This window comes from Harpia harpyja, chromosome 4 (assembly GCF_026419915.1).
Source record: "Harpia harpyja isolate bHarHar1 chromosome 4, bHarHar1 primary haplotype, whole genome shotgun sequence".
Classification (NCBI taxonomy): Eukaryota; Metazoa; Chordata; class Aves; order Accipitriformes; family Accipitridae; genus Harpia; species Harpia harpyja.
The window spans coordinates 76,621,549-76,637,587 of NC_068943.1; the positions used below are offsets into that span (position 1 = coordinate 76,621,549).

The following is a 16,039-nucleotide window of genomic DNA, read 5'->3' on the forward strand; positions in this document are numbered from 1 at the left end:
CCAAATGTCTTAAATGTGTGATCTTATGCTAAGGCCTGGCTATCCAAGTGAACTGCCAAATCCACATAGAGGATAAACAAAAATATTTATAAAGCAACTGCAGCAGCACTGGTAACAATAGCAAAGACAACAAGGAAGACAAAGTTGAACCTATCTTTTCATGCTTACTACTGCTTACCACAGGTGAGCACCCCTCCGCATTTATTGAAGAGAACAGTTAGCTCACCTTCAGGAGCTGAAATTCAGATACCTACTTATAGCTGCTCTTCCATGCTCCCTGCTCCTCTCTTAGCTTCAGACGTTTATGAGTTCAGTGGTTTGGAGTACACTTCTGTGGGCTTTCTGATCTGGAACCATCCCTCCAGCAGCGCATTCACCTGCGCAGACACACCACCGCACAGGGAGCAGCAGCAGCCCTGTAGCTATCCTCCAGGGGTCACAATTGGGTTACAAATTCTAACAAATGTGATGACTGTGCAGCCTGATTTAGAGCAATTTATGCACATCCTTCTTCATTAAGATTCAAATGGAATAAGTAAGATCGAAATTGAACAGATACAGAAATTGTGCACGGCTTGCTTCTGCAGTCAGTAAACATTTATTCACTAGGCACAGCGCTCTCGTGCGGTCTCTCTCTCCTATTCTCTCTCTTCCCCTATCCTTCCTGCTTGCTGTTTTAATGCATAATTAAGAAGGTCAGAATTAATGAAGCAGTGTGGAGTAAAGTTCAAGGAATCCCCAGGCACTATTTATTCTATTAGATCTCAGGCATGAACATCAGATTGGCAGCATTAGAGGCAGAGGCAGTGTAGCTGGCAGCAGTCCAGAAGCAAAGCTACCAAGGGAGACTTACCTGCAGTGTCAAGTCATTGCTGAGCTCCCTCCCTGCAAAAATCACCCGCAGCTGGTCAGATGGAACTCCCTGTCGCTGGGCAACCACCTCCTTCAGCTGGAGGATGCTGGCATCCGAACCAACCTCCACCGGGAAGCCATGGCTGGAGTTGAACCTGACAAACACTGAACAAGAGCAAAACACCTTTTAAAGTGAGCATTTCTTGTGCAGTGTTTCTACTAGAGTGACTACGAGAGGCTTACTCTTCAATTTCAGGGAGCATGTACTATTTTCAGAGAAAAGTTATTAATACTGCAGTGTACTATTTCGAAAGCCAGCACAGAATAGTGACCAATAAATAAAAACCATGCATTTCCCCTTGGCAGTGTTAGAAATTACAGAGAACAGTCAGAATCAAGAGAGACCCAGCCAGGCAGCTAAGTAGTTGCTAACTGGCATAATAGATTTTCAGTTCAGTCCTAACCTTAGCAGGCATGGGGCACACATGCTTTCCGTGTGCTCTTCCTGACTGCATATAACAAATAAATGCAGAAAAGCGAGGTATGCTTTAGAACCAAAATATATTAAATAATACAAGGGAAAACAATGCCTTGTTACACAGTAAAGCACAGTCATATAAACTGGTTTCCAACAGATATAATTCTACAGAAGATAATGATGGAGAGAAAATCACACGCTTGCAGAAATGTTTGGGAGTGTTGTATTAGAGCATGGTCTTTTCAGAGTTCACTAAAATATCTGCAGAACATAACTCCTGCCGGCATCTACCTTCAGCACAGAAAATCACTACTGCACCAGTCATATAATTTTTAGAGCTGCAGCAACTGGTTTATACATCCAGAGAAGTCTGGCAAACAAACTCATAAGCTTCCTGCCATTCAGCTGGCAGAGCTGTTTTTCACAAGGAGTCTGAATGCACTCATTGAGCCTGTGGTCAGAGGAATGACTACAAGAACTATGAAGCAAGAAAAAACCTCATTACATCCATATCAGTCACGGAGATTGTATGAACAGTAGACATGTCCCCAGTGGACCACTTTGACCAATAGCTCCACAGGCAGGAAGCAAAGGAATTAGCAAAACCCAATATAAAACAAAAAATCATTTATATCAATTAGATCGTGGGTACCTGTCACCTAAACTGCTTGGGTATTGATTGTAACAACCAGGCTTCTTAAGGATTTATTTCCCATTCCCACTGCAATGTTTTAGCTGAAGATGTTATTCCTTTGCATTTCTGATGACTGGCAAAAGCATAAGCTCAAAAGTATTTATATAGTTTAAAGAAATAACTATTTTTAAAACTGAAAATTGGATTTTTATGATTTTTCAAACACATAGTCTACCTGACCACTTCAAAGTTGTCAGATACTTTAAGAGCACTTGAATATGGCTGAGAACACTGCCATTGTTTTGCTGAGCAATGAATGTTGTAAATAATTGCAATTTCACACCTCCAATTCATATTTGGCTAATCTTTAAGGGACAAGGCCATATACCAATAAAATTTAACACCACATTGTAAGTTTTGCACTTGAAAGTACTCTCTTAAAGTACTACAATGCAGGGTAAGATTGCATAATGCTATGTCAGGCAGGGTACAGTACATATACCCTGCAGTGTGTTACGCAGTCTCCTGTAGTACATCTTCTTACTGGTTTTGATTTCTATTTAAAGGTGTTCTGAAAGTAACTAAACTGTGCAAGCTATATATTCAGACTCTTCTGAAAAAACAGAGGAATTTGAATTTTATTTTGATTGTGGTTTGGAGAGTAAAGGAGGATTTATATGACAAAAAAGTAGTTCCAGCTAATGGGAACTGAACATTTCCCATCTTTCCAGGAACACTCATAATGCTCAACTGTCAATAACATCATCTGGGCCATTAGCAAAATATATAGCTAAATCAATGGGGAATATACTTTTTTAATATGCTAAGCTCTGACTATCTGACTAGGTGCATATATATATTTATATATATTTATATAGATATGCTCACATACCCACATAAAATGTATACATTTGAACATCCAAAGACTTCTTCCTAATTAATAAATAATCCTCTTTATCTTTAGTCTTACGAAAGCCAGTGCTATTGGTTTTGGAAATGAAAAAAAGTTAGCAAGTGCATTGACTCTGCAAATCAAATGTGCTGGTAAAAGAAAAGTGCTTGATAAAAGAAGCATAAACAAGTGTCATTTAAATTAATTATAAAGCGGTACTCATTTTTAAAGACAGTATAAATCCAACACACTCTCTGCAAGCATAATGCATGTTCATCATCAACAATCCCCATGCCTTCCCTCAAATAAGTGTATTGTTATTCACTTCCAACAGGTATAGTCTCCTCCTCCCAGCATGTACCAGGTAGTGGAATTTTCAGTCTCAAAATTGTAACCACAAGCAAATACGGGAAACAGGCATGTGAGTGCAACATTTTGCACTCTACAGCAAAGATTACAACTACTCCCTTACAAGCCTGAAAAGCTAACTCAGAAGAATAATTAGAATGCCAAACTTTACTTGCTGGAAAGTTCTAATCCACAAATATTTTGCCCTTAAACACATTTATTCCATCATAAAGTCGGCAATTCACCAACTCTTTTTAATGTAAAAGAAGAGAAAAGACCTTTTCTTACTTGCACAGAGCATAAAAAGATTAAATACAGAACTTTAGTCTGTGGAATAAAACCAGATTTCATGAATATAATATTTCAAGATGTCTTTTCAGCAAAAAGAAACATTATTTTCTTCTTGACATTTCACCTCAATAATTAAATAATCACTATCAAATTGATACTCTTAACAGCACATGTTATTCAAGAGATCACAGGTGAAGTTATGCAGACATTCAAGACCTCTTCCAAAGACTACATACTTTGAAAAGACTTAGAATTTAAAGTTTGTCTAGTGGAAGTTAAACAAATATTGGCTTAACAGAAGATTAGAGAATTTATCTGAGGCCTAAACTGCTGATGGAAATCCAAAAGAAATAAATCAAATTATGAAAATTAAGAAGTAGCCAAACCGAGCTGAAGAAAGGAGGCTCCATTAGGATCAGCTCTCCTACTCCCACATCTGTAAGAGGTGACAGACAGTAAAACTTGTCTGATAAAATGAAACTTTCTGAGACTTGACTGTCATGTCAAAAGATAATCTCTGTAAATATCACAAGGATCTGGCTCCCAGGGGGACCAAGAGGTACCTAGGTGCTTTTGTAAATCTCTCTTGGTATCTATCTGAATCTACATACCTTTAAAAATCTCACCTTTAAGTCCACACATTTTAAACACAGTACTGAATGGAGGAAAGTGGTATAATTGAAAGAGCGAATAAAAAAGTATATAAATATTTCACTAGGTCTTTCTGACATCTAAGGTGTACACCTTAATGCAATAATTTCAATTTTACATTTAACAAGTTGGATAGTATTAATCTCTTGTTTGGAAGGATCAGCAAGTACTACATAAGGGAATACATGTAGTTAAGTAACTTTTACATATTTCCAGAGGAATTTCCCATATTTCTTATGAAAATACCCATTTTTTTTAAGCATGTACCTAAACAGTAAGAAATTTTTTGGTCTGGTATAATGACTCGGGTGATGGAAATTGCCTTCTTCAAAGACTGCAGGCTTAATTCTTTGGCATGCCACTGCTGCAAGCATGGCAGAGGGCAAGTTCTCAGTTCTGGGTGTGAAGGCAGGAACTGCATTTGTACTGAGCAACACATTTCCCCCTAGAAACTGATACTACAAAATCAGAACACACAGAGTTGAGGGTACATGAAATGCATTCAGGTGCAAAGAAGACGTAAGAGACTGTATATACAGAAATGACAGTCTAGCACGCAGCAGTAGGTTAAAGCTGGCTAATCAGAACGTAACAAGTCTTCACAGACAGAGGCTAGCAATTTAAGGAAATAGAAGTGAGATGCAACCCTCCACCTCTGCCTGCTGCCCCAATTTGACCAGAGAGTGGAGGCATACACAGAAGTAAATACTGAGTGGAATTAAAATCCTGGTTCCCAGTTGTGGGAAGTTTCACTATTTTGACATTGGTTTTCATCTCAAATATATTAAAAAATTCAACGTATTGACTTTTTATGTTCTTTTTGTTGAACAAGAAGTACCATGTAAGCGTTAAAATATTTTCATTCTGCAGCACTTGATGGAAACAAATACTTCTTTATTCTTCCAGTCCTGTTGACTGGACTCCTCTGTTTGTATATTCTCTCTCACAATGAAGTACCAACACAAATCCCAGAAAGAAGCAAGTGCTGTGGTCATGAGGAAACACTGGCGTATCATGACAGAGGCAGCCCAGCATTTATTTTGATTCAGTTCTGAAGGAACTCAACTTCTTGGCTTTTAGCTGATTTGTAGTCAAGTGACTGTAATAAAATTAAGCAGTTATCTCCTCTGAAGTGACTCATATTAATAAATTCACTTACAATGAGCCATTTCATTCACATGAATACAATACAGAAATGCACCAGTTCCCAAATAAAGTATTGCTATCCTGAACATTTCGTGTTTCGCAAACAGTATGATACATCATTGCATCCACTACCAAAACGGAGTCAGCAGCACAATTCAATCACTTAGGATACAACACGATGAATAACTTTTCTCCATTAAGTAATAAAAGAATTGTTAATGAAGGGAATATAAGTAAGTGAAGAAGATTGCGACTAAAATCTTAGGTAGTTTAAGACAGTACTGCTCCTAGCCACCTGTCCATCCCTTACGCTGGAGGTTGCTACACATATAACTGGGATACTGAAGGAAATATGTACCCATATCTCAGCTGTGCCTGTTTGCAATTCAGCATGTTAGTACAAACTCAGTTGGAAATTTAAGCAAATGCAGATACATACTGGTTAAACTCAGACACAAGTACATGGTGCAGGTGTGTAGGGGACCTGCAGGATTTCAAGCGAAGGCTGGAAATAAAGCTAGTGGGCAGGCACCCCTGCCAGGATCTCAACAGGCCATTTCTCAGAGCCCTGGGGTTTAGCGGCCTTTCTTCTTCAGAAGAAGAAGAAGAAAAAAAGTCATACCAAAAGTGCCAAAGCTTTAACCCCCATTTTCATCAATCCAACAGGTTTTCCAGTTCTAAACCAAGAAGATAAATATCGCATGCTGTAGAAGCTTAGGCCCTGCTTGTGAACAAATTGTGAAGGCACAGTCCCGATGTATAGAACCAAAACAATTGAACTGTGCCAAGAATGAAAAAAAAAGTTGTGCATGTTTTTTACATTGCTACATGCAAACCACAAATTTCCTTTTTATTTTTGACATAAAATAGCCAAATCTTTTCCTTCCTAAAGTAGTGAATCACACAATCCTGCTTTGCTGCACACCAATAACCTACAATATATGATCTGTGGCAAAAGAATCATAGAATCATAGAATCATAGAATCATTTCGGTTGGAAAAGACCTTCAAGATCATTGAGTCCAGCCATTAACCATGCCCCCTAAACCATGCCCTGGAGTACCCTGTCCACTCGCTTTTTGAATACCTCCAGGGATGGTGAATCAACCACTTCCCTGGGCAGCCCATTCCAATGTCTGACAACCCTCTCAGTAAAAAAATTTTTCCTAATATCTAACCTAAATCTCCCTTGCCTCCCTTGCCTCCCTTGCCTCTTGTCCTAGCTCCAGCCACCTGACAGAAGAGACCATCACCCACCTCACTACAACCCCCTTTCAGGTAGTTGTAGAGAGCGATAAGGTCTCCCCTCAGCCTCCTCTTTTCTAGACTGAATAACGCCAGATCCCTCAGCCGCTCTTCATAAGACTTGTGCTCAAGGCCCCTCACCAACTTGGTTGCCCTTCTCTGGACACGCTCCAGCACCTCAATGTCTTTCCTGTAGTGAGGGACCCAAAACTGAACACAGTACTCGAGGTGCGGCCTCACCAGTGCCACATACAGGGGAACAACCACCTCCCTGTTCCTGCTGGCCACACTGTTCCTGATACAGGCCAGGATGCCATTGGCCTTCTTGGCCACCTGGGCACACTGCTGGCTCATATTCAGCCGGCTGTCAACCAGCACCCCCAGGTCTTTCTCTGCCGGGCAGCTTTCCAGCCACTCTTCCCCAAGCCTGTAGCGCTGCATGGGGATTGCCGTATTTAAACTTTAAGATCTTATTGCTGAGCAATTATACTGTGTCCATGATAACTACAGCAGCTTCAAGTACTCTTTATTCCCTATTCTTCTTATGGACAAAAAGAATATAACCTAAGTTTAACCCAAGGATGGTGTGAAATATGTGAAACTTTTTTGATTTTTAAAAGCCCTTTCCCTACTGAGGTCAGATGACAAGACCTTTGAAATGTATTTTCCTAAGATTGGGAAAAAAAGTCTTGTGACAGTATCTGTCTGTGGTGATCAGTTCCTCTTTGGCTCAGCATGTGACTTGAGAACACAGCTCTTCCTAGCTCAAAAACCTACATCTAGACTATTTCACACTAGAAAATAGTATCCCTTCCTTTTCAGTATTAAATTTTTCTCATAAATTGTGATTAATAATTTATCCAGTACGACTAACCAGTTTAGTGCAGATTAAAAACAGGAAAATGCACAGAAGGGATAAATAAAGGAAGAGAAGGTAGAAACCGAGATAATGTAAAACCCTCACCACCTGCTAGAGTACTGTGGAAATGTTCTGTAAGTCCCTCTGTTCTCTGTTACAGCACAACCACGCATCACCTCTCAAGGCACAGGCTACAGGCAGCTGTTTCATGTATGTTTTTTATTTCAATAAATAAAATAAAAACATATTTTTCAGATGCTTGGGGCTCTTGCATCCTCAATCATACTGCAAGATACTGTTCTATTATTTTAATCTTTATATTTAATGAACATAAGATACATTTGTAGGCACTTTATAAACCCCGAGTGAATGTCAGTTGCTGCCTGGAATTTCTACAGCCTAAATTGTAGAAATGCAACTGTAGGATAATATGTAGTGCGAGAAACTAGCAGCAGAACACAGTATAAGGTGACAGCAGTAAATCTTGTTCCACAACTTCTTATTGTTATTTCCTGGTTTCCAGTGTGTCAAGGGAATTGCAAAAAGGGAAAGAAGTAAAGCAAAAGATTAAAGAGGAACAAAAAATGGAAAGAAAAAGATGAGTTGGGGAGACTGTGCAAGCTGAGGTCTGGTCTGTAAAGGAATAGTTCAGGGTTGTGGCAGGCTTTTATTAAACAGCCAGTCAGCACATGTTACTGAAAGACCAATTAAATGGTTAAACAACTTTGTGCAAAGTTCTTCGAAGTGTCTTTCCACAGCAACTCCAACAGCCTGGAGCTGGTTGCAGTCTTTTTCTTCACAGATTTGTGTATCTAGGTTCTGTATTAGCATAGGAGACCTTCCCAAAACTTTTTGCTCCAAGGAGCAGTGGAGAGCAGGATGGTTCAGTCAGCTCCATTTTAATTTCTACCCTACTTCCACTACATCGAGTCCCGCTTTGGAGGCTGTCCCTGTCACAAAGCTCTGGCCAACTGGCTTGCCTGATTTTTTTCTTGACATATATATGTGATAAAATAAAATCTCATCAGCATTAGAATAACTAGTCCCGTAGGAATTCATGTAGCCCTTTCATCAGTTAGCAAAAATATCAGCTCTCTACAAGAAAACTCTCAAACAGATGTCTTTCATGAAAAAGTTGCCAAATTCTGACAAATTGGAGCCAAATTGAGAGAGCAAGATCCCAAGTCTTGATGCCCTTGCACCGAACATCCTGCCAACAAGTTCCTTCTATAAAGAGGGAAATCCAGCTACAGAACCTCTGCTGTCTACACAAGGAGTGAGATACTGTCTCGGAGATAATGATTTCACACATTTCAGTCTGTATGGCTGAAAATCAACACCTTAAACACTACCCTGAGATGAGCGGGTTGCTGTTGCAGATATCAATGCATTGGTATGATGTTTTTCCTGGCAAAATGCCCTGCTGTATATTTTCCACCAGGTCCAGACTGACAGTTATATGCAATGAACTTAACCATGACTTAATGAGTTACCGCTCACTGCTGAGCCATGATAACTGGCAGCATTAGGCCTCCTCGATCATTGCATTTGTGAAATAAAATTAATGCACATTAATGTAAGCCAACTTCACAGCCACAGCAGAAAAAGAGCCTACACAGGCAATAAGTGGCAACTCATTAAGCTAGAGTAATTTGGTTGCTTCTGATCATTTGTAAATTACCTTCACCTAACAAATGATTTTATGATGTAGTCACACATAGAGAGCAATGTAGTAATCTAACATAAACAATGTCTATAAAACCCGATCCTTGGTGAGGTTATTTCTCTCCTTAGCAAGGAATATACTCTCTCATGGAAACATCTTTAGTTCTAGCTAATACTAAATGAATATAATAAAAAATGTTCCTTGTTTATTAACTCCAATTTTAAGATTGAGCTTTCTGATTGTTTTATTTCCTTTTTAAATAAAAATCATGATCAACTTTTATTCAAACAACTGTTTATGGAAAGCAATACAGTAGTATTCATAAATGCTACCTGTAATGCATTTGCACCTGATGACAGTTTTCTACAAAGTCATGAGCAGCATGGAAGGGGTGAGTAGGGATTGGGCACTCACTTCCATTGCAAGATTTAAGGGGCATCATATTAAGCTTGTAGGAGCTAGGTTCAAAACAGACAAAAATGAGATGGTTGCTTATGCTACTAGCAACAGACCTTCTGGAAAACTCTGCCAGAGAAGTGGTAGATAGAGGATGTATAACTTCGCCTCAAGGGGAGAAAAGAAACTGGCAGTTACTGCATAGGCAACTCAGTAATCTCTCTACTGAAAAGGAGAGGATAATATATACTAGTATGAAATAAATATTTTATATGTAGGTTTTGAGTTTAGAAAGTCTATGTCTTCCAGTCATGTGGTGAGCCAAAGAGGAACTTACCACTGCAAGGACAGTAAAAAGTAACAGACACCGTCACAAGATTTTTTTTTTTCCCCTTTCTTAGGAAAATACATCTTAAAGCTCCTGTCATTTGAGTTCAAGATAGCTGTGAGAACATCAGGGAGAAATATCATTTATGCTTGCCCTATTGTCTGTCTTCAGAAGGGTCTCTGCAGTTGGAGACAATAATACAGTCACTGTTGGAGACAATAATACATGGGGTTAAACAGACTCTTGTTCTGAACGACTATGGCAGCTCTTTTGTAAGATGTCCTGGCTTTGCATTTCCATACATGCACTCCAATATAATGTAACACTGAGTAAAATCTAGCAAGTAGGCAGGTTAACAGTTTCCTCCTGACTCTTCCTTGCTACCAAGTAATCCAAACCAAGAAGAGAGGCAAGTAAAAAGGCAAGAGCTCAGCACTACTCTTTTTTTCCTCCTGAACTATGCATGCACATGCAGTTGCTTTCTTGTATTGCACTGAGGCAAATTTTAAACTCAGCAGTTCTCACAGCAACCTCATTTTGTTCTAGGAAGTATGCCTCTTAATCCAAGACAAAAGCTAAATTTGTCCAGTCTCAGTTTTACTATACCCAAACTCTCTTTAAAGTTGGAGGAATCCATGGATAGCTAACACAACACTACAATTATGTCGGCATTTCTTTAAAAAGTCTCTTAAAAATGCTATTTTCCTAGCTATTTTTGTCCTGATTTACTGGCTGCTTATGTCAGCACAAAGCTGCCATGAACTTCCTGGATACAGAATCAAGCTAAATTCATGTTTCATTTTAAATAGATGCATACTGTTCTTTAATGTACTTGGATATGGATAAGAGTCTTTAAACTCTACATATTTCCAGCTATATGCTACAGCTTTCTGTATTAATAAGAAGTATTAAATTTAAAAATAAAATGTATACTCTTGCAGCTTTTAGATTACCCCTGTCCTGTGGAAGAATGGGCCAGTATTTTTGCAAAGACTGCATGAGTTCAATGAAATTCAAGTAGGACTACTGCAATAGCTTTAAGGGTCTAAAGGGGAATGCAAGGTGAAGACTACAATAGTGAGATTCCACTATTTTAACAGTTACGCTCATTTGCAGTTCCCCAGGAAATTTAGCACATTTTGCTAAATACTAGAAACATTGGTGGACAGCTGAAGATCCACTGAAACAAATGTACAATAAATGATAAATATGGCAGCTGTCACACTTGACTAAGGAAGGAGCTTTCTAACCTCATAAAGTTTGTTAGTTGTTCAGTATAGGACAAACAAGTATAAAAATTTATACAAACCGTATTATAATATGGATAAAAATGGTATATATACCATTGGAATGGCTATGTAGAAACAGATTAGTTCCACCTTTAAAAAAAGGGAAGTCCCAGAGAAAACATACCTACCTACCTATCGACAAAAATCTTTGATTTCACTTTGTTTAATTTCTACAAGAGCTAATACAAATAAAAACAAGCCAAAACTCAAGGGAATAAACATTGTTATAGCCCAGGACAGTGTTAGCCCAGTACATGGTTGTACGCACTATAGCCACGTGTGTTGCTTGAAGGGAAGGAATGAAGCCAGCTGCTCTAGAGAACAGAAACATAATAGGGCTTATTTCCTTGGTGTTTACAGGTCTAATGTTAGGTTTTGAGTCTCTAGGTTTCCTTGCTTTATTAATCCCATTTGTGGGGATCCCAGTATCATTACAATCATGTCATGATTTGTTTTGAAACACACGATGCGCAAACGAAATTATATTCCATCACTGAGCACTCAATTTTAAGGCTACCCACCACAGCCTCTTTTCCGTGAGTATCTTTGCAATTTACCTGTTTTACTGATAAATAGTTCTCTACTGGCGCAAGAATAAGCTTTGATGTTTTGGGACGGTCATATCCCTGCCCTTCAACTTTAAATGCTAACCTTGCCCTGCTTCCTGATGCTTCGCTTTTCTTTTGAATCATGGGCATGATCCATCCTCCCCGAGACCTGTCTTCTCAGCAGTAAAATTACTGCAATAGCAGAGCTGACTTAGGAGGGTGATCGCTCTGCAGAATGGCCTGAACAGACACTATCAGGGCACTGGGGGCACCGCCAGCCCTGACTGTCCCCCTGCCTGGCCTCCCCAGGGGCTCCCCACCCTGCCCACGGCCCCGCGCCCCACGCCAGCCCCCGGGCCTGTCAGCCCCTGCCTCAGCAACGTCACAGCAGGGCCCGTGCCCAAGCCAGCCTGTTGCTGTTCCCGCCTGGGCTTCTCGCACGGAGGTGACCTGACTTGCCACCTTGCGCCGGCCCGGCCCAGCGGTGGGTCCCTGCTCTGTCCCTTGCCACACGCCCGGCCTCGCTCACCTCGCTGCGGGGCTGCGCTCCCGCCTGCCAGGCCCCAGCTCCAGCCGCTGCTCTGCCCTGCTGGCTTCCCCCTGCTCTCGCCGTTCTTGGACAAGGCAGTGCAGAGGTAAGAGGGAACGTAACATCTCCTCAGCCACAGTGAATCTGAGTCTCAAAACAGGCTATGAAATCGCAGGTGGGCGGGTAAGGCCGAGAGGCGCTGGCAGGAGCTGGGCTCCTGTTCCTTCATCAAGATGTGATTTGGCCCAGGTGGGTATGAGCAGGCAGGGCTGTGTGAGAGGCACTCCGCCCTGCCAGTGCCAGCACAGCTGGCCTCCTCCTCCCGCCTCCTCAGGGACAGAAATCTGGTCAAAGCCGAACTCTCGGGCCGTGCTGGGCACTCCACCGGTGCGCAGGACTCGGCCTCGGGCTCCGCGGCCCTTGGCTTCCCACCAGCACCCCGGGCTGGCGGGGCCATGATGCCTCCTGACAGGGATCCCTGGCCTGCAGGAAGCACAGCTGCCCGTCTTTCACACCCCAACTCCAGGCAGCCCGCGTCAGCATCGAAGTTTTCAGAAAGGCATCCTGTTGATAGTTTTGAAACAATTTTAAAGTGTCCTTGCCTTTTGACATTTGAAAAAATGTGTTTTGTTCCAAAACGTACAGCACTGCTGTAGCAACTTGGAATTTACCCTGTCAGGTCCAAGTTAAACTCTTTTGGCAAAATTACATCTGTTAAAGATGTAATGTAAAGATTAGTTAAAAATCCTAAGTAATTACATTAGCTTTACTAAACCTATCTTAGCTGTTTGCTCCTCTGACAGTAAAACTTAACCCCTTAAATCAAAAGAGAACTATAAAATGGTGGGTTGCCAAAGGAATGTCCAATTGTGTAATGGAAATGTGTACCCCACTTTTCTTCTGAATTAGTTAAAAAGGAAGTTCCTGTAGCTAAGCTTGAAGATATACTGTATTTCAAAGATAATTTTCTCCCTCGAGTTTTTCAGAGCTCTTCCTCCCTTTGATGGTTTTTTTTAACATCTACTTTTGCTACCTATCTTACACCCAAGTTGCAAACACTCCACATAAAATACCTCTATGTCCCTGACACAAGAAAATACCCAGCAGCCACTTTTGCCAGGAAAAAACATATGGCCCAAATTGACTGTCAAAAATAGTCTATCATTCCTACTATAAAACTGCTAGTTAGCTGGAAAAAAGAAACACAATTTCAAATATCCCAGTATCATACCAGAATCCTATGAATTCAGTATATTCTCTGAACACACAGAAATTAATTGGACCTATTTAAAATATACACAATACAGTCATTTACAATCACCCCTTAATTATATTGAACGTATAAATGTGGGTATGTACATAGATATAGGTAGATAGATAATATAGAGGGATATATATGTATGCATAAAATCCCCAACACAGAATGTTGTTATTTCAGTACAGAGTGAAATCCTTATTCACTGAGCAGACGTACACATGAACCTGCTGAATAGGATGAGAGTAGGGACACCAGTTCACAAAAAATGCTTACTGGGCACATGACTCAAATACTATTACAAGTATGAAAAATTTAAAACTCCAAATCATAATGAAATGCCAAGATACAGCAGGAGGCCTCAGATTGATAAATGGTGATGTATATAGTACATCAGCTGAATACGATCGGGTAAAAGTTGTAAAGCATTTCAGACACTGCACAAGCAACTTTGCTTCTGTTTTGTTGGTTTTTTTTAAATCAACACTAAGCAGAGCCAAAGCATGCATATATTATAGATATGTGCACCAAATAGGGAAGACCGTGTGGCGCTATGCTGTGCCACAAATTTACTGTGTATGTTTCTTGCCACTTTACCAATTCTCTGCCAATCTGTTTTGCTGGATTTACCTTTACTATCCCATACACCAGCAACTTTGAGGAAGATGACATAATGATTTCTGTCTCTGTTAGATCTAGGTCCATAGCTGTTATGAAGTTAGATATTGCAAGGCCTACAGGCCTGTAATTTTGAGGTATATTTCACTAGAAAGCTAAGAAACTATAGGGTTTTTTATTAAAAAATAAATGCCTATATCAAGTAATTTCACCATTAAAAAGGAGGCCTCATAACCTGAAGTTTTAGCTTATTGCCATGATAGAGCAAAACATCTCAGATACCAGAATAAGAAGAGTTTATCTAGTTCAGGTTATAAATCCCCTGGAAGAGCAAGTTTCCATTGGCACATGCAATGTACTGAAGCCAAAGGTTTTGTGGGAATGTATCATTTCATGAATGTCAGATAAAAAAAATGATTTGAAGTATTTGCTTTGACAAAAGCAAGATCCACATAAATTCAAATGTGAAATAACAGCTGAATTGATGATGACAGGATGAATCAGTTCCTTCTTGCTGAAGTTAAAAATTATTTAAAACAAAATGAAAATCCCCTTCATTTTTCTTAGATCAAAATTTATACTTTTTCCCCAAAAAACAGAAGCTCAGAATTTTCATTCTAACTAACACGGCATGAAGTTAAAATTTCTGAACAAGCGGAACAATAAATCTGTGTTTGATTACATGTAATTCTCTATACATGGGCTATTTTCTGCCTTACATTGGAAAAGCTGAAACTTAGTGAGAGGCAGCAAGTACAGCCTGCATCTAACCTTTGGGAACGGGTCACACTGCTACCAAGGTGTATCTGCATAGCATAGTTCCACAAATTCTCTTGCAAAAATCCTGTTTTGCACACCCTACATCCATGGATGGAAGATAGAAATACAGCACCATTTCTGTGAGGCACGGGAGGCACAATACAGTTTGAAACAGCAGAATCTATCTTAACTTTGGTTTAAAACGCTGATTGTGCTGACCAAGTCTTTCAGCTCTCTGAAGAAAATGTGGTAGGCCAGTATTAAGTTCTTATTTTGGGCTGTGTGCCGTGTTTCCATTGTTCCTGTTGTCAGGAGCAATGATGCTAGAAAAGCAATATAGTCTTCTATGGGATTTGCTCATTTTCAAAACCTATTTTGAGGTCTGAAAGAACAAGCAGTCTTTTTTGCTGAAAAAACCCCACGTTCTTCATTCTAACTACAAATATTCCCAGAAGATCCATCTCAATTTCACAAACACCTCAATACTTCTCAAGATTTCCTTTCTGTCTTTCTGACAAAACAGGCACACAGCTGCAGCCAATCACTCCCTGCGCTAGTGCATTTGTCAATTAGTTCAAAGAAAATCGCCCAGCACGTGAGGCTGAACTTATGATCAGACAGGAAATTATGGTCTATTATGCAATTTTATTCTCATCTGTGATTGACTGCACATCAAAGGGCCACTCAGTGGCAGCCACTGATACTTGTTAAGGTAAAAATAGTTTCGTAAAAGCAGATGGTGGAAGCAAGACACCAGTAGATCAGAAATACTGAGTCTGAGTATAGTATACTTTATGTGAGGCTTTTAGAAATAAAACGGAAGGATTTTAACACATAGCGTTCCTCTGCAGTGTATTAACATTAAAAACTATATGGTGTTTTCAGATACAGTGGAAGTCTGCCAGTTCTCCTGATCACAGTTTTCCTTCCCACCCTATTTAGAGTGGTCTGGACATCAGCAGCTTTATACCCATAAATAAGTGAATTTTTCCATAGCATATGCTCCATACATAGGCTCTATCAGTATATGAAGTTATGAATATGAATAATTCTGTATGCAGATAACCTCACTGAGCTCAATAAGACATTTTAAATTTTTACAGTGTTTAGGGATAAAATGATTGTGACATATATAGTCATAATGTCAATATGTCCATCTTAGTAACACTCTTTTTAACAAAATATGAACCCAATTACTTATAGAGAAAATGACCTGTGTCAGCTTAGGCAAGTGATAAATGTGAAACAAGAATAAA

General features: G+C 39.8%; 1 protein-coding gene across 1 annotated transcript in view; it reads right to left on the bottom strand.

Moving 5' to 3' along the window:
- PRKN (parkin RBR E3 ubiquitin protein ligase) overlaps positions 1-16,039 on the bottom strand; it is an 803,180-nt gene that overhangs the window by 631,868 nt on the left and 155,273 nt on the right. Inside the window, exon 2 of the mRNA XM_052784857.1 lies at positions 854-1,017. Within this exon, the coding sequence (XP_052640817.1) occupies positions 854-1,017 (164 nt within the window). The remainder of the gene's footprint in view (positions 1-853; positions 1,018-16,039) is intronic.